The 26,623-nt window shown below is 36.4% G+C and overlaps 3 protein-coding genes across 3 annotated transcripts; 2 read left to right on the top strand and 1 right to left on the bottom strand.

Moving 5' to 3' along the window:
• Positions 1-5,733: 5,733 nt before the first annotated feature.
• Positions 5,734-14,752, top strand: LOC113743042 (uncharacterized). The gene is made up of 14 exons (XM_027271109.2): positions 5,734-6,346; positions 7,765-7,839; positions 7,926-8,033; positions 8,473-8,505; positions 8,596-8,685; positions 9,307-9,432; positions 9,907-10,050; positions 10,252-10,671; positions 11,172-11,306; positions 12,345-12,563; positions 12,792-13,067; positions 13,427-13,564; positions 13,939-14,241; positions 14,360-14,752. Exons 1-14 carry the CDS (start codon positions 6,158-6,160, stop codon positions 14,579-14,581), a joined length of 2,478 nt encoding a protein of 825 aa, XP_027126910.1. The 5' UTR covers positions 5,734-6,157; the 3' UTR covers positions 14,582-14,752.
• Positions 14,753-15,316: 564 nt separating this feature from the next.
• On the top strand, positions 15,317-21,997 carry LOC113742724 (chloroplastic group IIA intron splicing facilitator CRS1, chloroplastic). Its single transcript, XM_027270649.2, has 10 exons — positions 15,317-16,329; positions 17,840-18,302; positions 18,392-18,522; positions 18,922-19,263; positions 19,661-19,817; positions 19,912-20,204; positions 20,351-20,410; positions 20,560-20,643; positions 20,764-20,963; positions 21,574-21,997. Exons 1-9 carry the CDS (start codon positions 15,469-15,471, stop codon positions 20,884-20,886), a joined length of 2,514 nt encoding a protein of 837 aa, XP_027126450.1. The 5' UTR covers positions 15,317-15,468; the 3' UTR covers positions 20,887-20,963; positions 21,574-21,997.
• A 510-nt stretch (positions 21,998-22,507) lies between these two features.
• On the bottom strand, positions 22,508-26,228 carry LOC113743050 (uncharacterized). Its single transcript, XM_027271116.2, has 7 exons — positions 26,033-26,228; positions 25,779-25,856; positions 24,225-24,263; positions 23,559-24,116; positions 23,356-23,448; positions 22,969-23,148; positions 22,508-22,860 (listed from the first exon to the last, which is right to left on the bottom strand). The coding sequence occupies exons 1-7, from the start codon at positions 26,123-26,125 to the stop codon at positions 22,735-22,737; spliced, it is 1,167 nt and encodes a 388-aa protein (XP_027126917.2). The 5' UTR covers positions 26,126-26,228; the 3' UTR covers positions 22,508-22,734.
• Positions 26,229-26,623: the final 395 nt, after the last annotated feature.

The raw sequence follows: 26,623 nt of genomic DNA on the forward strand, positions 1-26,623 counted from the left end.
ACAGAAAAAAGTTATTTTGTGAAATGTGAGGGACAAAATAATTCATTTTGTGAAATGTGAGGGACTATGGATCGGGTTATGTAAATTTTGATTTGATAATTTTGCCCTTAAAAAATGATTACAAGCAAGGCACATGGTGGATTCCGATCAAAAACTAGTCGGAAACCTAGATAGGGATCGATTTTAACCAATGTAAATTTGTAAGGGACGTAAAAGTATACTTTTAAAAGTGAGGGGCGCAAAAAATCATTTTATAAAATATGAGGAATTTTTTGAACGATTTTCCCTTGATTTAATATGCCAACAATGACCCACGTATAATGAGAAATTTCATGCTCTTTTACTCTCTCCTCGTTTTACTGGTTGTGAAAAAAAGAGAGAAACGAAGAGGAGGACCAAGACCTTGGTCTTCCACAGGCCAAACCCTCCAACAGGAAAGTGTACGCGAGTCTCCTTTTCGAAAGGATGAAAAGGTATTTGTTCTCCATTATCCCTCTGCTGAAAATTGGAGCCAACATCTTACATCAGATAATGACCGCCATTATCAGATGCCATAAACACAAAGTCTATGGAATCCAACGTTCCAGCGACTAAAGTTTCATGCTTTGTGATTGCGTACATTTTATTTTGTTTTTATTGTAATCATTACACAATAAATATGTGGTAGTTCCTTGATGTAACATTGCACTTCTCTTGGATACGAATTTTGTTTAGCATGTCATTACCGGGGCAAAAGTAAACTGGAATATCAGATTTGGTAGACTCAGAAATCTAATGTAAATTATATAGTTAAACAAAAAAAAATTAATAAAAAGGATGAGATATAAGGAAAAAACGAATAGAGTGCTTAAATTGGTTTCTCCAAATTGCCTACGCTCTCGTCCTTTATTATTAATTCAGACCCTTCATATTCTTACTCGCTATCCAGGGCTTCACGGTATGAATAATTTGCTTGCTAATGAAGGGCCACAACCATGAAAGTTTTCATATATATATATATATGTATATATATAAAATCGTGAAAGTTTTCAAATATATATATAGATATAAATTACAAAAGTTTCAACATCAATGCATGCAACTATCATCTTCTACCAGTAAAGTTTTAAGGACGATAACAAATCAAATTATTCCTCGGGATTTTTTCTGGTCCTTAACAAGTCATAATTTATAACAGATGAATGGACGTTTGATGTAGAGGTGGCAATTTGTCCCAAGTCCCAATGGGTTACCCATGCCCAAGGGGACTTTGGGCGGGATGGGTATTGGATTTTGATATTGGGTTTAAAATGGGACAAATACCAATTGTACCCATTAATTGATGGGAATACTTGGGAAATACTTGGGTACCCATTGGGCTCAAATAACAAGGGCTCTGTTTGGTTTAGCTATTTTTGGGGGGTATTTTTGAAATATTTTATTATAGCAGTGTATATGAAAAATTTTTATTATAAATTTTTTTTGAAATATTTGATATACTAATATAGATGGGATGTTTTTTGAGTTATTGTATATTACTGTAACATTGTATTTGAAAAACTTATTTTTTGAAAAAATAGCCAATCCAAACGGAGTCTTAGATTAAAAAATTATCTTTAACAATTTTTATAGTCATACTAGAGAATATAATCTAGTAGTTTTCCTAGTCATTATCCACAAGAATTTTCAACATTTCAGTCAATTTAGACCTGTCATCTTTGGACAATGATGAGGATAAATATTCAACACCTTAAGTACCTTGGTCATCTTGATATATGTTGGAATATGACTGTATATCTATTTTTTCCTTTATTTGTTAATCCAATTTTTTATGGGAATCCTGAGTATAAAGCACTTGCATGTTTATTTAATAAAACTAAAAAAAATTTAATAAATCAAAAATATTAAAATTATATAAAAAATAAAAATGAATTAAAGGAAAAAAAATATGTAGAAAATAGATTTGGGTATTGGGCGGGATCAATCTAAACCCATTCCAAAGTGATCCCGCCCAAGTTAGTCCCAAAACACATATGGGTAAGGTTGGGCCCAAACCCATATGACTCGGTTCCATCACAAACCCAAGCAAATCCCGCCCATCCCGCCCATTTTGCCACCTCTAGTTTGATGCAATGATTTTCTAGCTTATACCGTCGATCGATATGCGTATTTTTCACAACGATAGTGTAAGAGGAATCAATGCCGTTTCAATAGCTTCCTATGAAATCAATAATATGAAAACTATATAAAGACATGCAAATAAAGAAACCGTGATGATGACCTACTTACTTACTTACACATGCATGTGATTCCCCATCACCTTCCGAGAAGGTAGATTTATCCCATTTTATTTTGATACCATAATCGGCTAATCTACAAAAGAATTTCTCAGTCGCTTCCATACAGGATTTGCATTGTTAATGGTAAGGTACTGTCCCCTCACCATCTACAACGTCCACGCCCATGCTCACATTTGATCCCCAACTGCATTACATGAATCATAAATGGATCCAAAAGATGCATCTCAGTCACCAGAGCTAGCTTAAGATTAAATTCAATCCCTAGAATCTTGAATTATTTGCATGGAAGAGTTGACACATTTGTTGCTTGAGAGGAAGACAAAGACCTCGAGCCATGTCTACGGAGTATACAGCCGTTCTTGGTCCACAAAACTGGATTGTCCTTTGGCTATCAAATGTTACGTACCAGAAGCAATCTAGGATTTCCAGAAGTGGTCCTGCTGAAATTGGCTTGGTTCTCCGAGAGAGAGAGAGAGAGAGAGTTTAGCCATGGAACCATAACAACGGTTGAGATACGAGTGGCAGTCACCATCCCACCACTCCACGGTCCAGGGAGAGGGACTTCACGTGCATGTCACAATTTAAGTTGGACAGTGATCGATGAAAATGTTAGTTAATGGATCTCATCCTTAATCAAGTAATACATTTGAACAAAAATATGAGAAAGGTCCAAGAAGGAATTGCCTTTGATTTTAATGAATCTCGTCCTTAATTAATTGATCGATGAAACTGTGTACCAATTAGTATACTTAAACTATACCTAGCTCCAGAGAAAACTTTCTAACTAAAACTCTCTTCAACTCTCCCATCAGAGGGAGATCAGATTTTTCTGATCTTTTTCTCTGGGAGAAACCCTCTCTATAGTTTCTTTTCATTTGTATAAATAAAATCTCTATTAGGATATTCTAACGAGAGTCTCCTTAGGGTTATTTAATGAGAGTTTTCTTCTCGTCTAAATTTTTTAGCAAGAGTTTTTTTCTCCCCTAGGGATTTCTAGTGTGATTTTTGCTCCTTTTTTTTTTCATTTTTCTTCTATTAGATCTGAGTTTTTCCAGATTTTGATAATCAGATCTGAAATTTCTTGGATCTATTCGGCAGATCTTACCATAATATCTGGACTTGAAACAGTTAATCAATAGATTTGACGATTGGAAGCATGTACAGCTGTTTGTGACGCTATAATTATTTTATCTTTTTTTTAAAAAAAATTTGGAGTTTTATAATGTAATTTTTATTGTCTTGAGATTTGTAGTATCCTTTCTTTAGATCTATTCCTTGATATCTGTGCATGTTTGATGATATAATTTCTGCTATTAGTGTAGATTTTAATGAAATTATGATATTTTATAAAAAAAAAAAAACTATACCTAGCTAACAATTTTTTGAGGGATATATCTAGCTAACTTAATATGTAATTGTATATACTCATATTAATTATACCCGCACATTTAAATACTTTTTGAAATTACTTCCACTTAGGAACCTGCTAGTCAAACCATTGATCAATAAAGGTGTTGAACTACAAGAGTTTACTTTATTTTTTTTTCCATGCGGATTTCTCGAGAACGTAATTCAAAAAAAAAAAAAAAAAAAGTAAACAGACGCATTCTCTAGTGTGTCATGTGTGTTCGCGGACGTCAACCATGACGTCAACAGGATGATTCACCATACAATCGAGAATGAGGAGAAATGTATTAGTAAAAGGAAGAAAAATGTTAAATGTAATAAGTCGTGACTCGTGAGACGTGCATTATTCTTTATTGCAAGTTGCTAAGGGAAAAAGTAAGAAAATGACAACGGAATAAAGCAAAGTTTAGTTTAAATTGATGAGCTTAATTGTCTAATCTTCAAGCATAGAGTTTTCTTTTTTTGACATGTCAAGTATCGAGTTAAAATATAATAATTATCCGGAGTATTAAATAATATGGTTCACATTAGTAAAGTTCCAACTTTAGAAAAGCGTGTGAATCCAATAATGTGGGGGTCCAACTGGTTAGCAAGGTTAATTTCCTTGTGCTTTCCTCTGCGTTTAATAATCATTAGTGTGCAAATCCATGCCTTTGACAAACAAGAGATGACCTTTCCTCCTCCTTTTATTTTGTTGGAGTCAATTAAAATTGTTAAATAGTTTTTTAGTAAACAATAACAATATATGTCGGATAATCTTTTGTTTGGATTAGCTGTTTTAGGATGTGTTTTTGAAAAACCCGTAACAATGTATATGAAAAACTTTTTTTTGAGAGAGTTGTTTTTATTTGTATATTACTATAGTATTATATTTGAAAAAACTTGTTTTTGAAAAATAAGAAAATCCAAAAAAAAGTATTTTTAAATAGAAGTCTAATGGATATTTGTTAATACACATAAATTACACCTAATTTATTCTGTGACTGTACACATTATTAATTATTACCTTCCATTGTATTTATATTTTTTTCTAATTAACTTTATTTTAAAAAAATTTTAACACTTGAACTATATTTTAACGGCTGTCAAATGGCCACCCATTAGATAGACCCATAAAAAATATCAAAATTAATAATTTTCATCTAAAAAAAACTTACACCACGTAGAAAATTTGGGTAAACATGGTCATTAATTATCTTGTCACCAAATACAAGAAAACATCTTATTAAGGTAAAGCGTGCCCCGTGCGAAATATCCTATAGAATGATATAAGTATTTTCCCCCAAAATATACAATAAAGAATTGAGCATTTTTTTTAATTATTAGATGGTTGACTATGCTCAAAATGAACGCTACTTTATTGAAAATATTTTAAACATAGAATTAAGGATAAATAGCAAGGTTTATGACCTTTATAAGTTGTTGATGAGACAGAGATTAGGAAGCAAAATTTTGAGAGAAACAAATTGATAACTTCTTAGGATTGCCATTTTTAGTAAAAAAAAATAATGTTTAAGTTTTTCTAAATTATTCTTTGACACAGGTTTTAAGCACCCCTCATATGCATTATATCTCTCAGAAAATCCTACAGCAAGTTTTATACAAAAACTCTTTCCAAAAAAAAAAAAAATTGCAATCCAAACAATCTCTTAGAATTTTGCAAAGTCAAGTGCTCCTTCTTGAATATTGTTGGAGAATCACGGGTTCAGAAGAAAGTTAGTAATATTGACCTTTCCAAACTCCAAAGTCTGATATCACCGTTCTAAATCCACCATTAGGAGAATTAACTTAGGACCACATCATTGTAATGATTCGGAGTATTTGGATACAAAACTTATCCCAAATAATATTTCGCTTGCATCATAAACACATTTTTCAATCCACTTTTTTATATTGCCAACCACCTTTTTATCTCACATACATCACATCACAAAAAGTGTTACAGTAATTATTCCAAATAATATTTCAAATAATACCCTATCCAAACAAAAAAGCTTTCCAAAATCTGCAAACAATAAGTACGCCTCATGTCGTACTTAACATAATTACGCCGTAATAACAAACAGCAGCAGTTAACTGAAACTTCCAAAGGCCTTTCCGTTGACTAAGACTTTTCCCCTCTCTCTTTCTCTGCACCTGCCAAAACTGAATCAGTAGTCAGTCCTTTTGAATTCCAATTTAGCTCATTTAACTCTATCAGCCTCTCAATGATCATTCGTTCTGTACTCTATCTTTCAAGAAATTGTCAGAACAAAAAAAATTAAGTTCTGGGATTCTCTACTTTCTCAGATAAAGTTCTGGGATTTTCTTGATTTTGGTTTCTGACATATTATACAAGTGTTCAAATTTTTTCCGGGAAATCTCAGGGGTGGCAAGCCGGGAAAGTCAAGTTGGAGCTGATTGCTGATAAAAATTGAATTTTGGGAACTGGGACTGATTGAGTAGTTTTGATTAGTACATTTGGATTTCCGATGGGTTCAAGAAAGACTAGAACTTCTGCTATTAATGAAGCCACAGAGTTCTTTAACCAGCTGTTAGTGGATAAGCCTCTTTTGCCTCTCGTAGTTCCCCTGTTGTTTGTTCTTTGGGGTATTGAGAAGTGGTTTTTCTCTCTCTCAAATTGGGTTCCTTTGGCCGTTGCAGTCTGGGCTACTATTCAGGTAGCTTCTTATACCATTTTATTTTTCTGAGTTTGGTGAATTATGATGTCTTCTTCATACTTCAATCCTTGAGTTACTCTTGTTTTCTTTGTCTAAATGGTTGTGCAAAATCTTGAAACTATAAGGTTGAATGTGCTTGATCATTTGGACTTAATTGGCTTCTGAGATTTTCTCTGTCTCTGTTCTGGATCTTTCACCTGTGCTTAGTGAAATAAAGTTTTGGTTTTCTTAAACCAGATTTTTTTTTCTATATTATTCACTGAATACCGTGTTTTCCACTACTACTTTTCATTTTGGTTGCCTGATTGCTATTTTTTTTATATCAAATTTCAGAGGTTGTAGGTTCTCTAATTCTCAAATCATCTATCAAATAAGTAATGATTTAAAAATTTTCTTAACAGAAAAGTAATAGGGAGCCAGGCATTCAGCAAGTGATGAAGACTTAACTCAAGAATCGCTGCTTTCGAGTGTCACGCTAGTATTTGCTTTGTTAGTTGGCTTTCATTGTTCTTTATTTTTATTTTAGTTGGTCGATGTCTTTATGTCATGGTTTTGTGCGTTTTTGTTTGTACAACATCCACACAAGCACCTTTTCTCTTTAAATTGCTTGCAGCTTTTTGTCCGCAAAGTGGATTGTTCGTGCTTTTCTTCTTAATTTCTACAATCTGAAACTTCTAAAAGTTATTAACAGTGGACGTCCACTAGAATTCTGTTCAATTTATCCATCACTGCAATGGGATGCCCTTCTAAATTTGAAATTAAGGACTTTAGAGATCATTGTAACCATGATAAGATTGTCTTGAGGCTTCCAAGATCTAGGTTTGTGGCCTAAAGTTTTTATGAGCGTCAGGTACTGTGAAGAAAATTATTAAACAGAAAAAGGTGTGGCTGGTGACAAATTGTTGAATAATTTTTTAAGATTTTATCTCAAATGAGAAAATGACTGTAACGTAGGTTGAACTGGATATAGGCTTTCTCAATATCATAGCATAACTAATCACATATCTTTAACTAATTGCGCATAACAGAAGATGTTAACATTTTCCAAGGAAAATTTGGGCCATAATCTTTAGGTAGATTCTCTCCTTGTTTCCTAATATAAATGGTGGAAGCATGTCAGTTATTATTGGCTTCAGCATCCCTGGATGAAAGTTCTTTCCTTTTTTTTTTTTTTCTCTGCCTTGCTTCTTATAGTACACTTGCTCCGTGTATGAATGAACAGAAGCACGAGCTGTTTTGGGGGTGGGGTCGGGGGCGGTCTGTCAGGGATTGGCAACACAACTTCACATTCCAGTGGGCTGACACTTTCTCTTTGTTACTTGATTCAGCATTTACAGCATAGCTTTAATTGCAAGATAGAATATTGATGTAGGAAATACATGGCTGTAACATGAGTTGTCAACCTTCCCAATTTGCAGTATGGGAGTTATCAACGTCGTATTCTCACAGAAGACTTGAACACAAAATGGAAGCAACTGATACTACAGACCTCGGTAATTTTCTTTTTCATTTTCTTATGTAGATCTGCATGTCAAATAGGCAACTAACCGCAGACTTGATTTTTCATATTTCTGTACAGTCAACAACACCTTTGGAGCACTGTGAGTGGCTCAACGTGCTGTTAACAGAAGTTTGGCCCAACTATATTGGGCCTAAGCTCTCCTTAAGGTTCGCTTCTATTGTCGAGGTGAGTTCTCCTCTCTCTCCCTCTCTCTGAAGGTAATTTTTATTGTATTTGAAAAACTAGTTTTTGAAAAACACTCCAAAAACAGGGGATCCAAACAGAGCCGAAATTTTTTATTATTTTTTATTTTCTTTTATTTTTGAAGATGCAAGATGCATGAACTTGCATGATGTAACAAAAGTTGTAAAATTGGTGTCAAGCATTTTTTTCCCGTTGTAATACCAATAGCACTAACCATTGGAATCTTCTTGGTGGAATAATTTGCATTTTTGTAGAGTTTTTGGTCAACTTTCATCTTTTATGCTATAGGTCATTGTTTTAGTGAGAAATGCGGCAAATAAAGCTTCTCCTGATGAATTGCTTGATTGGTTAGTTCTTCTTGTGGTTGGCATTCACATCATAGAATAATTATCTAAATTCATTTGTACTTGTTAACGTGCAGAGACGTTTAAAGCATAGAAAGCCAAGCCTGATTGTAAGTATCTTCACTTTTCCATCATGTGACAGAATTTGCATCCATGCAGAGTCTAAAGATGTTTCTGCTAAAACTGCTGTCCTTTTTCAGGAAAAGATTGAATTGCAGGAATTTTCGTTAGGTTCACACCCACCTATCTTAGGTATTCATGGGGCTAGTTGGTCAACTTCAGGTGATCAGGTGTGCTTTTCTTGCTTAGATGTCAAACTTTTACCATATTCAATTCTTAGTTATCAAACTTTAGTAATTCTTGGAATGGCGGATTTGCCAATCTGAATTGTAGCTTTTGTTTTCTATGAAAAATCTATGTCAAAATGTGTTAACGCTGCTAATTGTTGACATATGGAATGAGGAAACGCATGATGTTGGGGGGAGAAAAGAGAGGGCTACTAAGCAAATGTGTATTTGGTTGGTATTAGGAGAACTTTGCAAAAGCTGAATAAAATTTCCAACTATAGCACCCTGATAAAAGCTTCTCAAAATTCAGGGATATAATTCAATAAATATAGATACTTTTCCTTGCTATTAAACATGTTGATATGTTATGACTAGACTAGTTGTGGCTGCTGATGTCCGAAGGATAAAGATAAGGAAGCTATAAAGATTTCTTGAGAGTTTTGATACAGTTCATGTTGTGTCATTTCTGCTATTTAGCTATAGTGTTTCTATATCTTACTTGAGCTTTTCAAGCGTTGAAATATATATCCTTTATTTTGCTTGTAAGGCTAATCATAAGTGTTTCCTCATTAATTTTATTTAGGATTAGATGAATTGTTTGCTGATGCCTGCTTATGTTTACAGAGAATTCTGCGTTTCGGTTTCAACTGGGATGCTACAGACATGAGCATTATGTTGTCCGTTAAGTTGGCAAAACCACTCATGGGAACTGCACGAATTGTTATCAATAACATGCACATCAAGGGTGATGTATGCACTATACTACGTCCTCATTTTTGTAATGAATCTTGAACGGGTAATTTTAAGTTGAATCTCTAGAAGAAAAACAAGGAGTTTTGGCAAAATAACAGCTTTTGGGATGGTTTTTCCCTTGGGGAAGTGTTTCTCAATCCAAAGCTCCAGATTTGAGCTTCACTGATTAAAGCCTAGATAACTAACTAACCCAAAAGTCTGATGTCTGCACCTCTTCTCTCGCACGCCCTCACCAACCCCCCCTCCCACTACTCTCCAAAAAAAAAAAAACACCATATATTCAATGGAATGCTTTTGTTACAAAAGTATAGGATGAGCATGAAGTTATTTCTCAGACTTCATCACTTATATATGTGGGACTTTTAGCTACATGGAGGAGGTCTTGGAGTCTAGATTTCACATTGTAATTTATTTATTCAATTATTGCTTTTGTTGACATCTAAAGTCTCTTTGCTAAATTTACATTTACAGATGCTTTTAATGCCGATCCTGGATGGAAGAGCACTTTTATACTCATTTATGTCTACTCCAGAGGTGAGACTAGGTGTCGCTTTTGGAAGTGGTGGAAGCCAATCTCTACCTGGAACAGAACTTCCGGGTGTCTCTTCATGGCTGGTATGATAATGCATTGAATAGATTTTTCAAATTGCTTTAAAGAACGCTCAAAAAATTGAACTTGAAGTTCTAATTTCTTAGTTTCATATACTTTACATTCATAGTTGAATATTGGCTGCTTGAACAAGAATATTTTAGCTTTGTAAAAAAAGCAGTCAAGACAAGAAAATGTCTTAGTGAGCTCTGTGTATTTTGTAACAGGTTAAACTTGTTTCTGACACAATAAGTAAAAGGATGGTTGAACCTCGTCGTAACTGTCTTGCTTTGCCAGCGGTAGACTTGTATAAGAAAGCTGTAGGCGGTGTACTGTATGTTACAGTGATTTCTGCTAGCAAACTTTCTAGGAATAACTTGAAGGGAAGCCCCACAAAAAGACAACAGAGCTCAGTGGTAAATGGACATAAGGAAGATCACCTTGATGACAAAGATTTGAGGACCTTTGTGGAGGTTGAACTTGAAGAGTTGACCAGGAAAACAAATGAGCGACGAGGATCAAGTCCCAGCTGGGATTCAACATTTAATATGGTTCTACATGACAACTCAGGAGTTGTTAGGTTCAATCTTTATGAGTGCACTCCGGGTAGTGTAAAGTATGACTTCCTAACAAGCTGTGAAGTCAAGGTACACTTAATTTGTTATTCTTTCTTCCAACTTATAGAAATCATTTTATCTTTCAAATGCATGGGTTTGATGGGTTTCATGTGCTGGGATTGCATGCTATATTAACCAATGAAGAAGCATTATTTGGTAATTGTTAGACTTGTTTTATCCAAACATAACTATCTTCTGGTATGTACAATGTTAGTGGTTAAATCAAACTTGTTTTTCCAGCTGTGGACAAGGCTTTATTCTTCCATCCAGATACTTTTTTTTTTTGAAAAAAATAATTTTCTGAATAGTGAAAATTTTTTCTCAAAATGCATGGATTTTCTAGTCTCCAAAGGCAGCATATAACAAAAATTCACCATTGTGTTTCTGTTTGCAATCCATTAATGGAACAACATGAAAAATTACATCATGAATTACCACCCAAAAAAAAAAAAGAGAAAGAGAGTTCTTTATTTTAATCTTCACATCAATTCCATGTTAATGAAGTGTCTAATCTATTTCCACGAACATAGATAAGATATGTTGCGGATGACTCAACAATATTCTGGGCAACTGGTGCGGACTCCACCGTGATAGCGAAGCGTGCGGAGATTTGTGGAAAAGAAGTCGAGATGACTGTTCCTTTTGAGGGAATAAATTCTGGAGAGGTATGAACGTCTATGAGCTTTCTTGCGTGCTGGGGATGTTTTGAGTAATGTTAATTTATGCGTTCCACTATATTCACAAAATATGCATGTCTTAGCTTATTCCTCTGAGATAAAGCTATATTAGTGAGTGAAGGTCCTCAATTCGTGTTCACCTGCCTTTCCATTTTTTTTTCTTGAAACAATAATTGTATTGATAGTGTCAAATGTATACAATATCTGGACAAAGGTTCAATGAGCTATACAAAAGTGCACATTAGCACAGAAGAACAGAATTGATCCATTTTTTATTTTGACAAATTCTTAAAGCATAATTACTAAGAGATGTAGTGATATCATTTTTCAACTGCCTTGGCACATAAAGTGGAACTCACTCAATTAGATGCCTGAGACACCATGCCTTTGTTCTCGAGCTTTTTCTTGTTATTTTTAGTTTTGATCCTGGTTGGTCAGGGTTGAGGGGAGGGTGGGAAGGGTTGATAGGAGGATGTTGGCTATTTCATCCTCCTGCTCTGTGTCTATGTACTCCCCCCCCCCCCTCCTCCTCCTCCTCTTCTTCTTTCTCTTTCCAAACTGCAAATATGTGCTCTGGTCTCTCCTTGAAAGCTTCAGTTTCACATCAATCAATTAAAGATAAATATGAGAGGAAATACATCAGCAACCAATTAAAGATAGCTTGAATAAACAGGATATACATCAGGAATTAAAGATAAAGACGAGACGCTTTTGGTAATGTGAAAGTTTGGGTCATCCTTCCACGAAGTTTAAATTCTTCCAATCATTGTCAAACAATTCTGAATGTGATGAATATACAGTACAATGTCAATCTCATATGTTGCAGTTTTCACTTATTTAAGTTGTTTTTTTTCCTCCTATTGTACTAACATCATATGAAATATCTTATTTAAAATACTGGACATGCCTAAAGGTTTCATTCTTTTAGCTCATCAAGCATGCACAAGATATAATTCTTGTTAAGATTTTCCTCAATAAGAGCATGAACTGACAGAGCTACTTTTTTGCTTGGAATGACATCTGCAGTTGAAAGTGAAACTTGTCTTGAAAGAATGGCATTTTTCTGATGGTTCACATAGCATGAATGGTTCAAGGATTGGCTCAAGGCAAGCACTCAATGGGTCATCAAAATTTCTTCCAACAACCGGAAGAAAAATTTATGTAACTGTTACAGAAGGAAAAAACCTTGTTGTGAAAGACAGACTTGGGAAGTCAGACCCTTTTGTTAAATTGCAGTACGGGAAGGTACAATCCTTTTCTCTGTTCCTTAATCAAGCCCTTCTAACCCTTGTTGGACTCAGTTACTCTCTGTATTTTAATAAAATTGTGATCCCTTTCTTGAAGAAAATACTATATCATTGATTGATTAAAAAGCAAATTTGATCATTGCACTATGCGAGGCACATGATGTTAACATCCACTAATGTAGACTACTGATACTAGAATTGTGATGGTGATAAATCTTCTTTTCAGGCAATTCGAAGAACTAGAACTGTCCCACATACTTCAGATCCTACTTGGAATCAGAAGTTTGAATTTGATGAAATAGGAGATGGAGAATATCTCAAAATAAAATGCTATAATGAAGAAACATTCAGAGAAGAAAGCATAGGTGGTGCTCGAGTAAATATGGAAGGCCTTGTTGAGGGATCAGCAAGGGATGTTTGGATCCCTCTTGAAAAAGTGAATTCCGGAGAGCTGCATCTTCATATAGAAGCAGTGAGAGTTGAGGTTAATGAAGGATCAAAGGTATGCCAAATTAAAATTTCAGCTTGTTCATGTTTCCAATTGTCAGATTTTTATTTTTGAAGCAAGACAACCATGGGACTCTGTTTTATTTAGGAGGATTACTGTGTGCCATGCATATTTTTTGTAGATGTACAATGCTCTTAAAATGTCAACATCTAGGCCAGATTTTGGAATAATGCTCCGTTGCTAGTAAAATGCTTCTACAATGCAAATCTTTGTAGATGTGCATTTTTAGAGCATTTATGTGATTATACATCTCTGGTTGCAATGTCATTGACTTCACTATATTCTCAGTTGCAATTGCATGACTTCAACTCGTATGTTTCCTAACTTTTCAACCACTTTTTGTGTTTTACCAGGGATTGCACAGATCTACAGACAATGGATTGGTTGAGCTTGTTCTTATTGAAGGAAGAGATCTCTTTGCTGCTGATCTGAGAGGAACAAGTGATCCATATGTGAGAGTACACTATGGAAACTTGAAGAGGAGGACTAAGGTTAGAAAATGTGTTATTTGCAAAATTGCTTTTCTTGTTAGTCTAGCTCTTTATTACCAATATGTGGTTTCTCTTTGGCTCTATGATTATAAATTGCTGACATTAGTGGTTTCCAACACCGCACGACTATGTTGTATGTACTGCAATGTACTCACAACTGTCTTCTACACTTACGGCAGTAAGAAAGGTTTTCAGATCCTTGTCCCATTCCCCAATTTTTAGATTGGTTGCAAAAACTACTGAATCTATTATATGTTATAGTCCTGAGGTGGACATACCAATCGCATTAATATTTGAATCCAAAAATACTAGTATTATATACTGTTTTATATTTCCGCATTGTTGAACTTGCTTTGTTCTGCTTTTGATTGCAGGTTGTGTATAAAACTCTAAATCCGCAATGGCATCAGACCTTTGAATTTCCTGATGATGGTAGTCCACTTGAGTTGCACGTCAAGGACCACAATGCTCTGCTGCCTACATCAAGCATAGGTGACTGCGTTGTAGAATACAAGAGATTACCTCCAAATCAGATGTCCGAAAAATGGATACCACTGCAGAATGTAAAAAATGGTGAGATCCATATTCAAGTAACTAGACGAGTTCCAGAATTAGACAAGAAGCCACCAGACTCTGAGTCGTTTTCAATTCAAGCACGCAAGCGAACTTCTAAACAGGTGAGAACCTCACGCATCTCTAACGCTTCTCTTACATTCCATTTCTCTTCCATGTTCCAGATAATTCGCCTTATACGCACTCTGAATCTTGCATGTACTGATGCAATTCTTTTATCAGATGAAGCAAAATATGATCAAGTTTCAGTCTTTGATAGAGGATGGCAATCTTGAAGGACTTTCAGCATCACTGAGTGAGCTGGAAACACTGCATGATGCTCAAGAAGAGTACATTTCCCAGGTTGAGATGGAGCAAATGCTTCTCCTGAACAAGATAAATGAACTTGGTCAGGAAGTCTTAAATTCCCCAGCTCCCTTGATTAGAAGAGCCACAATTCCTTGACGCTGATGTTAACTTTAGCAATGTAGTTAGAATCACGGGAAACCCGTAGTTGCTAATGCTAAGTATAGGGTCCTAAGAAAATTTTTTCAATCTGTATATTGTTTTACCACATGTATGTATGACTGAGAAATGCTTATTTTGCCCTGCAATGAAAATATGGCCTTAGATCCACCCCAGAACTTCATTTTTTTCCCCCTGATGTATACTAACTTTTCTTCTTAGATCAAGTGCACTGCTGGTTTGTTATGAATTCACTTTCAATCTTTCATAAAGCAAAACAATATACTGTTATAATTCCTGAAAGATCTGCAGATCACACTTCTCAGGCTTCAATATTCCAAAGAACTGATACAAAAACATGTATGCATATTACAAATTTATGAAGAGCTTGGAAGATAGCTTTTTCCGAAAAATGCATGTCACAGAATAGCACCAGAACATATTTAAAAAGTCGCATTTTCTTTATTAAGGCTATTACTCTTGTATAGTATCAATTCTAAATTTTTTTTCTTGGGTTTGGCATATTTTAGAAAGAAATCAAGCACATAAAACATCACTTCAAAATTCTTTTTCTTTCTAGTTTTACACGTGCAAAAAATTCTTTACTTCAAAGCCGATTAAATCTAATGATTCTGGTCCGACGTGTACAAACTGCCAGTGCCACGCAAGCAAGCAAAATATCTGAAAAAAAAAAAAAATCCAAAAATCACACTATCAGTCTATCACAACCTTCGTCTCACCATAGCCAAAACTCCCTTCTCATCGTCTTCCTCCCTAAAACCTCATCTTCTCCGAGCTTCACATAAAATAAAACAAAACAATCCTGCTTTCTTCACTTTCAGAACTTCATTGCTATGCTGCCCGAAGAAGCTGAATTTGGTTCATAAATGGCCATGTCAACTGCGAAATTCTCAGAAATGCCACTGCCACTGCCACCCCACTTCTTCTCCTCCACTTCTAGGAAACCCTCTTTCTCTCTCTATTTCCTTAAACCCTTTTCCTCTTCTCTCCGGCCAACTGCCCCCGCTACCACCTCCGCCGCCAGAATTCCCAAAAAGCCTTTTCAAAACCCGGATACTGCGAGACCCACCACCAAACATTCTTCTTCTTGGTTGAATCAATGGCCCTCCTCCAACCTACTTCCTCCTGTTCATTACAAAAACCCCAAAACCCTCCAACCCGAAATCCAGGACTCCCGGGTCACTGGCGAACCGGGTCGACCCGTGACATCTGCAATCGACAGGATTGTGCTCCGGTTGAGGAACCTCGGGTTGGGTACGGATGATGACGAAGAGGAGGATGGCATTGAGGAACCCGGGTCGGCCTTAGTTCCGGGTCGGGTTGATGATGTGGGACGGGTAAATGGGGAGGAAAAGTTGGGGGATTTGTTGAAGAGGGATTGGGTCAGGCCAGACATGATGTTGGTTGAAGATGGGGAGGACGCAGATTCGACATTATTGCCGTGGGAAAAGGAGGAGTTGGCAGCTGCGGCGGAGGAGGGGGGTTTGGGGAAGAGGAGGACGCCAAAGGCGCCAACTTTGGCTGAGTTGACTATTGAAGATGGGGAGCTGAGGAGGTTGAGGAGAATGGGGATGACATTGAGGGAAAGGATAAATGTGGCTAAGGCAGGGGTAACAGGGGAAGTGTTGGAGAAGATTCACGATAAATGGAGGAAGAATGAGCTTGTTAGGTTGAAGTTTCATGAGTCTTTAGCTCATGATATGAAGACGGCTCATGAGATTGTTGAGGTTTGTATGGCGTAACGCCAATTCTTGGAATAATGTCAAATAAGCTTTGTGTTTAATTAGTGATGTGAATTTAATAAATGTTAGAATTGTTGTTCCCAAGTTTGTTGCTTTGGTTAAACTAATTGAAGTTGTCTGATGTAGGCTACATTAGAATGAGTTGAGATTTGTATTTGTGATTAAGTGTATCATACTTGATTTGGCGTAGGGTATGGATGACTCAAAGAGGTCTAAGAATTTAACCAGTGGTTGTGGTCAATGCGGATGATACTAGAATGTGTTTATCTGTGAACTAGCTAAACGAATTTTAAGTTGAGAGACAATAATAGGCCAGCTAGTTAACCTTCCTGATGCATGGAGAGAATGAATATGGAAATATAAGATCTGAGACAAAGGTCTTGATGTATAAATAGCCCAATCTTGTTAGAACAGGGATTTTTTAAAAGTGGGTATTGATGGAAAGAATGGAGCAAAGGTTAAGCCTAGGGCATCAATTGGAGATTGGAATGGGTAAGGAAATGCACTGAACTTGCAGAAGTAGGGTTGAACACAAGTAAGGAAGATAATAGAGATAAATGCTTGGCATCTAAGACTATCAGTCATATAGGAAAGCTTAAGGATCCTGTTCTGGTTAAGTTCTAGGAAGGAGTTTTTCAAGTTGATGAAGAGGAACTGACCGTAAACTGGACATTGATGCTATTCTTTTACCAAAAGAAACTGGGAGCTTGTCTAAAGTACCAAAATAAAATACTAGGTGGTCTTATGTTCAATTTTTTCTGGTTATCTTCACTTTTATTAGATATACTTAATTATAGCTCATCAACAGCCAAAGAATTTTTGGTAGCCAGCATGTCTAAGAACATACCTACAACATATACGCACATAGGTACATATACGTATTAGTGCTCGTTGGAAAGTGAATGCTCTTAATAATAAGTACTTAGCAAACTAATTTTTCTCACTCACTGTGTCAAACTTGTGTGATTTTTTTTTTTAGCTTTTCAATCTAAAAGGCAATTATTGCAAGTTATTGATGTACTGGCAGCTATTCGGGATTTAAAAAATGACTATCCAACAACTTATAAGGGAAATAGATTAGTAAAACAAAAGGAGATAGTGTATGGACAATTAGCCTGTGAAAGGTCTTGGATTTTGAACTACAATATTCATTATCAAAAAGTTAAAAGTAAAGATCTCATAGAGTTGTATACCAAGTTCCAGATTGTTGATTGGACTTTCAAGATGGAATTCGCCTCTGAGATAAGGACCAGATATAAGTAGCTATATTCCTTCTTTGCAGGACTCCAGCTCGTATAATTTAGCACACCAACATTTGTTCATTACTTCCTTAGTTCCATGCTGATAAATATGATGTTTGTTTATGATGCTTCTTCCTTAAGAGAGCAGATAATTTCAGGAATCAGCACACTGTTCTGTAGCTTAGATACAGAAGCAAAGAGTTCTTTTGGAAAGAACTGCTAATTTGGTGCTAATGTTGTTGTTTCTAATCCAGCGTCGAACCAGGGGACTAGTTATATGGAGGTCAGGAAGTGTGATGGTGGTCTACAGAGGGACTCATTATGAGGGGCCTTTATCACGATCCCAATCTGAGGGGGGAGAAGGTCAAACTCCTTTTGTCCCAAATGTTTCCCCTTCTGGTACTTCACTAGCCACAAAGAATGGCATTGTCTATCCTGTTCTGGAAAAGTCAAACCCAGCTGTCATTAATGGTGTTGAAAGCATGACGGAAGAGGAAATTGAATACAATAGTCTGCTAGATGGTTTAGGTCCACGGTTTGAAGATTGGTGGGGAACAGGAGTACATCCTGTTGATGCTGATTTACTTCCTCAGACAATTCCTGGTTATAAAACGCCTTTCCGGCTTATCCCTGTTGGAATGAGATCACATCTAACCAATGCAGAAATGACTAATTTACGAAAACTTGCTAAATCACTTCCTTGTCACTTTGCTCTTGGTAAAGATAAGCACCTTAAATCACTTTTTTCTGTAGTGTAGAATATAGATTTTTTTATTTTATTGATTATCTTCCATTGTATTTGTTAGGGAGGAATAGAAATCATCAAGGTTTAGCAGCTGCAATAATCAAGCTCTGGGAAAAAAGTTTAATTGTGAAAATTGCTGTGAAGCGTGGAATACAAAATACTAACAACAAATTGATGGCTGATGAGTTGAAGGTATGACACAAACTTTTTAGCTTGTTTAGTAATTTCGTGTCTTTTCTTTTGTGTTCCTTGCCTTTCCCTTTTCCTGAGCATCTTGTATAACTCGGTGTAAAATGGGTAAAGAAACACTATCCAAGATGGGTGAAACTAACTTAGCTTAAACTTGTACCATATCAAACAGGGGAAGGACAGTTTATAGAAAATTACTACCTCATTTTCTTCATGTTAGTATAGCACACCACTGGAACTGCTTCATGGTTCGATTTAATTTTTAACTATGGAAAAAATGGTTTAGTGATCAGCGTGCCATACATGTATAATTGATTGGGAAGGTAGAAAAAAATGGGTACTCTTTTGGAGATGGTCAATGTGAAAATTTTGGGGTATATTGACTGTTGAACTGGTTTGCAGAGTTTAACTGGAGGGGTTTTGCTGCTAAGAAACAAATATTACATAGTCATGTATAGGGGTAAAGATTTCCTGCCCCCAAGTGTAGCTACTGCTTTAGCAGAAAGACAGGAGATGACAAAACAATCACAAACTGTTGAAGAGGAAGCTAAGATTGGACCAAGCAACACAGCACCAGTGGGTCAGGGTGGAGAACTACTTGCTGGTACTTTGGCAGAGTTTTATGAGGCTCAAGCCAGGTGGGGAAGAGAAATATCTAGTCAAGACCGTGAGATGATGATAGAGGAAGCATCCAGAGCAAAGACAGCCAGGGTAGTCAAGCGACTGGAACATAAATTAGCCATTGTAAGTGTGCCATTCAAATATGGCATTTTTTTGAGAATGCATGTATCTGTCTCTGTCTTCAATTATCATTTTTTAATGGGACATCCGTGTCTTAGATCATGTTAGAACAAGGAAATGGGAAACTGCTATAGTAGAAGGTCAGAACAGAAAAGTTGATTTCCAATTCAAATGGGGCTTGGACCCAAATAAGAAAGACATCACTTGCTACATTTTGGAATAAGGTGACTGAAGTATGGGTGCTACTGGACTCGTGAATTTTGTTCTTGATTGCTGTTCAGGGATTTGTATTGTTGCTGACTGTTTATTGCAATCGTTAGCTCCTAGATTCTTTGAAGTTAGTTTAGCACATTAGTGGCTCTCTGTATCTATTGATAAAGGTTCTTGCATGTGTCCACAGGCCCAAGCCAAGAAGCTCAAAGCAGAGAGATTATTAGCTAAGATGGTGTCATCCTGGATTCCAGCTGATCCAGATGATGACCAGGAAACGATTACAGATGAGGAACGGGTTATGTTTCGTAGGGTTGGTTTAAGAATGAAGGCATACCTGCCGATTGGTGAGTTTTCATTCTCATCTAATTAACTCAACTAATATGCTTCCAATGCAAAATGAAAGTGGAAAATGCACAATCTGATTATGGTCTCTCCTAGGCATTCGTGGTGTCTTTGATGGTGTTATTGAGAACATGCATCTCCATTGGAAACATAGAGAACTAGTAAAGTTGTTATCGAAAGAAAAGGAACTTGCTTTTGTCGAAGAAACAGCAAGGCTATTGGAATATGAAAGTGGCGGCATACTAGTGGCAATAGAAAGAGTCCCAAAAGGTTATGTTCTTATATTCTATCGTGGAAAGAATTATCGAAGACCCATTAGCCTAAGGCCTAGAAATCTTTTGACAAAGGCAAAAGCTCTGAAGCGGAGAGTGGCTTTGCAACGCTACGAGGTTTTTCTTCCTCTTTATGTTTCTATTTCTTTTCTTTTTTTTGTGTTGATTTTACCAAATTATTCTCATGATATAGATTGTCAGGTACTAGTTGCATCTGAATGATTAATACACTTTTTCTGACTTTGTCTAACACTGTTCAACAGGCCCTTAGTCAGCATATTCGTGAAGTAGAGAACAATATAGAGCAGATAAAAGGAGAAATTGTAAGTTGTGATTTCATATTCAAATTCATGAAAACAGCTAGAGCTGCTAAACGCACTCACCTTTGTTTGGATTTTGTTGGTAATCTTCTATATTTTTCTTTTGTTCATTTCAAATTAGCTGAGTGTATGTCGCATTTGACTGCTTATAGGGTGATTCCAAAGAGAAGGAAAGCATTGGAGTCTCGAATTTGAAGGATCATACCCTGTCTGACCATTTCTCTGAGTTCGCTCATGTGAGTTACTCTATTTCGGACGTCGTGAATGTTTTGTATTTGCAAGGGGAATCCACTATTGGCCTCTGTTGTTTGAAGGATCATACCCTGTCTGAATTGTATTGTTTAAACATAATGCAGGGTGAAGGTGAGGCTTCTATGGAGGTTTCTGATGTTGATGAACGTGATGCTGATGAAGATGGAGACCTTGAGTGGGAGGATGATGAGGATTCTGATGTTTCTACTATGGAGGACTTTGATTAGGCATCAAGTGTGGATTCCCTTAATTCTTTCAAGCGGCATCAAGTGAGAGGAGGCAATCTGGGAACTCTCCTGTTGAGGTAATCCATGGATTTGAAGTTTCTCAGTCTATATTTGGTTAGCTGAGAAATTAAATAGGTTCTTTTCGAAGATGGACTGGTTGTACATGTTACTCCATAGTGCTTGTGTGGATAAAACAGTGTCTTTTATCATACAAGTAGTTCCTGTTAGCCATCATGCTGCAGGTTTAACAATGAATATAATCTTTGTCATGCATTACCATCTATTGGAAGCATTGGCTTCTGCAATACTGAAGTCATGATCATTAGACACCTCTTGGATAAGGAGGAAATTTGATGATAAAAAAGAAAATAAATTTTGATCAACAAGTGGAACAGAAGATAGTGTTTAACTAGAGCCATTCGTATATTTATTGTCCTTTATGTATAGATTTCTACTTGTGTACTGCCTGTCACATGAGGTACTAATCTTCAAACTTGAATCGTTTATGCATGAGTTACAGTTGCCAGTATATGCTTGAAAGCTCCAACTTTTTCAAATTGCTTGCATGAGTGTGACTATGATGGAATCATCATGAAAAAAATTTCAGGGCATCTATAGCACTTTCTTGGTGGTGGTAAACTAACTTGTTTTATGCAGTTATAAAACTCACTTGTTTCTTCATTGCAGGTTGATGTACAGAACATCCTTGTATCGCATCCTTGGTGGTGGTAAACTAACGCGTCCAAGATAACTGAGAATGTTGGAATGACAGCTGATCCAATGTTGAGAAAGTCATCATGATAGCGAAGTTATTCTAAATGAAGGGTTCTGATGCCATTATATTTAGCAATGAATGCTAATCCTGTATGTACTGTACAAGTGCTATTTGTCTCAAAATTTTCTTGTGGAGGTAATTTGTCCTCCAACCTCAATTTTGAAATAATCTTGTCACAGCCAAATCTTATGGAGGTTCCACCTGCATGGTTTTGGAATTGATGACATCATAAATGCATCGTTCCTTAGATTGTAAATTCCATTAGTGAATACATTGGCATTGTAATCACTTTCCATCTTCATAATTACATGAGAGAAACTTCCATTTGAATGATTAGAGCTGTTTTAATTCAGGATTGTTAAGAGTCTTAGTGGATAGTGAACAGACGTCCAGATGTTACCGTTAAGTCGGTACTATGATCGTCTGGAACTTAATATATATGCATTCGGGAGTTTAGAGAAAAATATTGAGGTGAAAGAAAAGTGTGAGAACATCGAAGAGTGAGAGCAGGACAATGAAAATCAGAATGGATAAATAAGATTATGCGAAACAAGTCAGATGGAGAGGATGATGATTTAATGAATGTCTCAGCCATTTGCTGTAAAAATGGACCTTGGGGCAGGAATGGTCATTCTGAATCTCTGATGACTGTCCTTCAAAGGTTCATGATCATAATTGGCTTAAAAAAAAAATTCTGAGGCTCAAATGATTACATGTGCATCATTTTTACACACTATGTAAGATTCACAAAAATTTGTTCTATCTTTAATTTGTGTTCAAAGTGAATTAAAACCTGAAAACATGAATGTACATCTTGTGAAATTACATAAAAATCAGCAGAAACAGTTGACCTGAAAACCATTTATGTCCTTGTCCATAAAAATGTAATAACTTTTTCTGATGCATAAAATAAGACAAAATGAAACGATAATATACATATGCCAGACATTTGACAACAGCATTGTTTCTCCATGCCATATATTGATTGATAAATAGCCTAACGAACAGCTAGAGACGCCACTAGTTGGCAAAATCACAAAGAGCACGATCTAATGCTTCTATCAAGAAAGCTCTTATGGACGCAGCATTTGCTGCAACTGCAACACTTGATTCCTCTGTTCCGGAGGCAGCTGGTTAATCTGCTCTGGAGTGAGGCTCATGACCTGTTGAAGTAAGGCCTTTTCCATCTCAGGCGTCAACTGCACAATCATCACCAGTATATATTAGTGCCTTCAAAAAGGGTGGCGCAACCATGTTTGACCAAAACTCATGCACAAAATGAAATTCAAAAAGGCTGGATAAGCTACCGAAGGAGGTCGAGGCTGCTGATTGCCTGGGCCCATTTGGCCAGGGAATTGTGGTGGTCCTGAAAGCTGTGCCGCAGAAGCACTCTCTTGTTTCATTCCAGGAATCCAAGGAGATCCCCTATCAGCTTGATTGGAGCTTGCAATTTGATTGAAGTCCGTCCCTAATTGTGAGCTTCCAACCTATAAACGTTCAAGGATAAAGTATCAGGAAGCGATGCAGCATCTCCTTTGTCAAAACCTAAGAATTGCATTAACTGCAAAAATGTGGTGGGCAAATTTAACTTTTTCAAGTGATTGATAGTGAACAAATTACTAAAACCCAGGCATCGAAATGAAACCACTGTACAAAGCATGTCAACCCAGAAAATCGAGCATCAAAAGCTGTACCTGATATAGTGGCTGTAATGGGGCCTGAATTGGATGTGGAGGTTGTCCCTGCAGAAATGAATGCCCAGGTCCAGCTGGAGGTCTTGTGCCTGACTGAGATTAAAAACATCAGACAAGTTAAGCTTTTAGAAACTAAGATTCTTTTTAAGTAAGACATCAAAAACTAAGTTTCTTTAACCTCAAAACATAAGTTCCCAACTTACATGATAGACAGGTTGGGAAGGATGCAGCTGAGGTGCACTAGAATGCTGAAAACCCACGTTTAATCCCATCTGGGATTGACCTTGATGAGGGAACCCGGGCATTGGAGGCCTTTGTTGTGTTGGTAATGGAGGTTGTAGTGGGGGAAGATGTGATACGCTAGTAGTCTGCATTGGCTGCTGCAGCTGGTTAGAGGCTGAGGGAATCGGTGCTTGTAGGTGTGAAGGTGGCTGAGCAGCAGCATGATGTGGAAGATGAGACATATTAGGTAGTTGAGAGGATTGACGTATGGGCATTTGTGTCGGTTGGGTAGCAATATGTCCCTTTGGCTGCTGTGTGGACTGTGAGGGATGTGATGGAAAGGATGGAGGTTGAAGATTTGAAGGAAGAACAGAAGCTGAAGATACTGTAGTTGCTGGCAGGTTCTGCTCCTGCTTTATATTTGGCTCCTGCTTTATTGTTGGTCCTGGAACTGGTGAAGAAGTCTGGATATTTGACTGCTGAATCGGTGATTTTGATGGCTGAGGATTTTGTGATGCTGCTGGCTGGACATTTGGGATCTAGAAGCAATGAAATGATCACTAAAACGCAGCACAGTTATATTATGTCAAAAAGTATAATTTGAACAAGATTCCAAAAACAAGCAAATAAACAAACAAAACACATACCGCTTGTGGGGGCTGCACCATTCCAAGCATAATTTGTGCCTGAAAAAGAACTTTGTCAATAGCAAAACAGGCAGCTTAACAGACAATCCATGACTTTCAATATCAAATACTAAACAAATTCAACCAAGCATCAATACAAGTTGAGTTCTAACTCCATTAAATTCAGCTAAATGAAAATGACCGAAAAGAACTATCTTGCTGGATAATGCTCCGTGAAGAGCTTCTCAGATTGTTTTAGAAAATGACCAGGACTTATATTTTCTTTGCTAGGTCCTAACCTCCAAGCTATCAAATCTTGGCCTAAAGCAAAACTAGTGATATCTATTCCCTCAAAAGAAAAAAAAAAGAATTGGTGATATCTATACTAGTACATGATGACAGTCCTCAAGAGGCTGGCATCCTGTCCACCACCTACCATCCAAAAAGGAAAAGAAAAATGTTTCCATAATTTACAAGGGGAAGTACATTTGCATAGTAGAGAAGCTAGACCGGAAGGTGAATACAATTGAACATTTTGAACTTCAAAGACCATGATCTTTTTAGAGAATATGTTGTAGCTAGAGTCCCACAAAAGAAAAAAAGCAATTACCTCACTTGTGACTAAAGTCTCTACAAAATTTTAGTATCCAGTAAGTTGGATAAGAACTTCAAAATAGTCTAAATTTGTAACACTAATATCACCATGACTTTATAGACACCAATTAATGACACAAAAATATAAATCTCATGGTAGCGGAAGGAGAGTAGAGATTAGCTAAAGGTGAAAGCCAGAATTGAAATTAGCCACGGTACAGGTAAAGTATCTAAGGCCAACTAAACCGCCAAGCTCAAGTTTACATAAAGATATCAGGACTGTTAACTAAGAAAAGAGCGGCAAAATTATAATAACCTGAAGCTAATGAAAACAAACAACTCACTTAATACCTTAATCCACACATTTTCCCGTCCTAAATAGTTCTTTCAAAACCTAAATTCTAACTTGCAGGAACCATTTCACAATCCTAGAAGACGGTTACTATCAATCATGTAGTAATTTTTATATTTTTCTCAGGGGATGAGTAGAACATACAGTTCCTCCCAAAAAAGAAGGGGAAAAATCTTTCCAGATATACTTCTAAGGCTCCGTTTTGTGGAAAAAAAATAATAATAATAAATTGACCTGTTAACAACCTATTTCAGAGAAGCAATTGCAGAGCCAAAACGCTAAAACCCACTGTCAAACAAAAACTGCCTACCCCCAATTTACGCAAACAGTGATTCTGCAACCACTGACTATCAAGAATCCAATTTGACAAAACGCTGCCCCAAAATGGCCCTTGCTCTTAGATTCACAGATTACCGTGAAAAGACTAAACTTTTTTTTCCATAAAAGCTATTCCCAGTTTCTACAGTGATATTCAAGGATATAACAGTTCACTTTCAATCTTTAACCCTACGAACAGTGATCTGGACCCCAAAACGAATTTTTTTTTTAAATAACACTCAAAAAATAAGACACAATGATACCCAACAGACAAAACTTTTATATTAAAAAATGTTCAAATTAATCAGTACCTGAAAGAGGGCTCTAGTGAGAACCGGATTTTGGATTAGGATTTGTCTCGCTTGTTGCTGGTTCTGTTCAATTAATTGCTGCAGAAATTTAAAAAAAAATCCCGTTACCAAAAATCAATAAAAAAATAAAATTCTATCCAAAGAATTTTTCTGTAATGAAAGAAAATCCAAAAAGCAATTCAAGATTCAGTTCATCCAAGACTCAGTTCATGATATGTTTAGAGAAAGAGCAAATCTTTTCTTTTTTCTTTTACCTTCATCTGAGACATTATATCATAAAGTTGATTCTTCGACATTCCGGCGAGGTTCGCCGATATGCCGTCGCCGGGCACCTGCTTTCCCGCCATTGACAAGGCAGTGATATCGGTTTTCCCTTTCTGTTCGCCTTTTTCTTCTGTTTCGTTCTTTGAGTAAGTGCGATTGAGGAAGAGGAGACTGAATAGGGATGGTAATAATGGGTTGTATATTTAATCTAGGCCTGTTTTGTCCTGTGAAAGTAAATGTCCACAACTTATAAGCCCATCAGTTAAGGGCTCGGGCCCATATTAAATTGAACTAGAGCCTACTGGACCATAATTAGCGGATTTTGGGCTGTTTCATTTCTTCTGGAGCCAACTCGATTGCATTAAAATATTAAATTCTCATGTTTAATTCTCAGGCATTTTTTTTTTTTTTACACTTAAGGGACAAAAAAAAAAGACAAATCTAGAGGTTAGATTTTTTTTTTCTCTTGACTTGTCGTTTGCTACTTTGTCTTTAGACTATGTTATTGTATCAGTAATAATTGAAACAATACTAAACCAAATCAAACTTTTTCAACCCCAATACTTGAAAACTAGCATTGC

The sequence above is a fragment of the Coffea arabica genome, chromosome 4e (assembly GCF_036785885.1).
Source record: "Coffea arabica cultivar ET-39 chromosome 4e, Coffea Arabica ET-39 HiFi, whole genome shotgun sequence".
Classification (NCBI taxonomy): domain Eukaryota; kingdom Viridiplantae; phylum Streptophyta; class Magnoliopsida; order Gentianales; family Rubiaceae; genus Coffea; species Coffea arabica.

Coding starts and splice junctions, on each gene's coding strand:
- LOC113743042 (XM_027271109.2), top strand. CDS start 6,158: ATGGGTTCAAGAAAGACTAGAACTTCTGCTATTAATGAAGCCACAGAG. Junction 10,672..11,171: donor TAACAAGCTGTGAAGTCAAG/GTACACTTAATT, acceptor CCACGAACATAG/ATAAGATATGTTGCGGATGA. Junction 13,565..13,938: donor ACTTGAAGAGGAGGACTAAG/GTTAGAAAATGT, acceptor TTTTGATTGCAG/GTTGTGTATAAAACTCTAAA.
- LOC113743050 (XM_027271116.2), bottom strand. CDS start 26,125: ATGGCGGGAAAGCAGGTGCCCGGCGACGGCATATCGGCGAACCTCGCC. Junction 25,857..26,032: donor ATATAATGTCTCAGATGAAG/GTAAAAGAAAAA, acceptor AAATTTCTGCAG/CAATTAATTGAACAGAACCA. Junction 22,861..22,968: donor AGCAGCCTCGACCTCCTTCG/GTAGCTTATCCA, acceptor ATGATTGTGCAG/TTGACGCCTGAGATGGAAAA.
- LOC113742724 (XM_027270649.2), top strand. CDS start 15,469: ATGGCCATGTCAACTGCGAAATTCTCAGAAATGCCACTGCCACTGCCA. Junction 18,303..18,391: donor TCCTTGTCACTTTGCTCTTG/GTAAAGATAAGC, acceptor TGTATTTGTTAG/GGAGGAATAGAAATCATCAA. Junction 20,411..20,559: donor AGCAGATAAAAGGAGAAATT/GTAAGTTGTGAT, acceptor GACTGCTTATAG/GGTGATTCCAAAGAGAAGGA.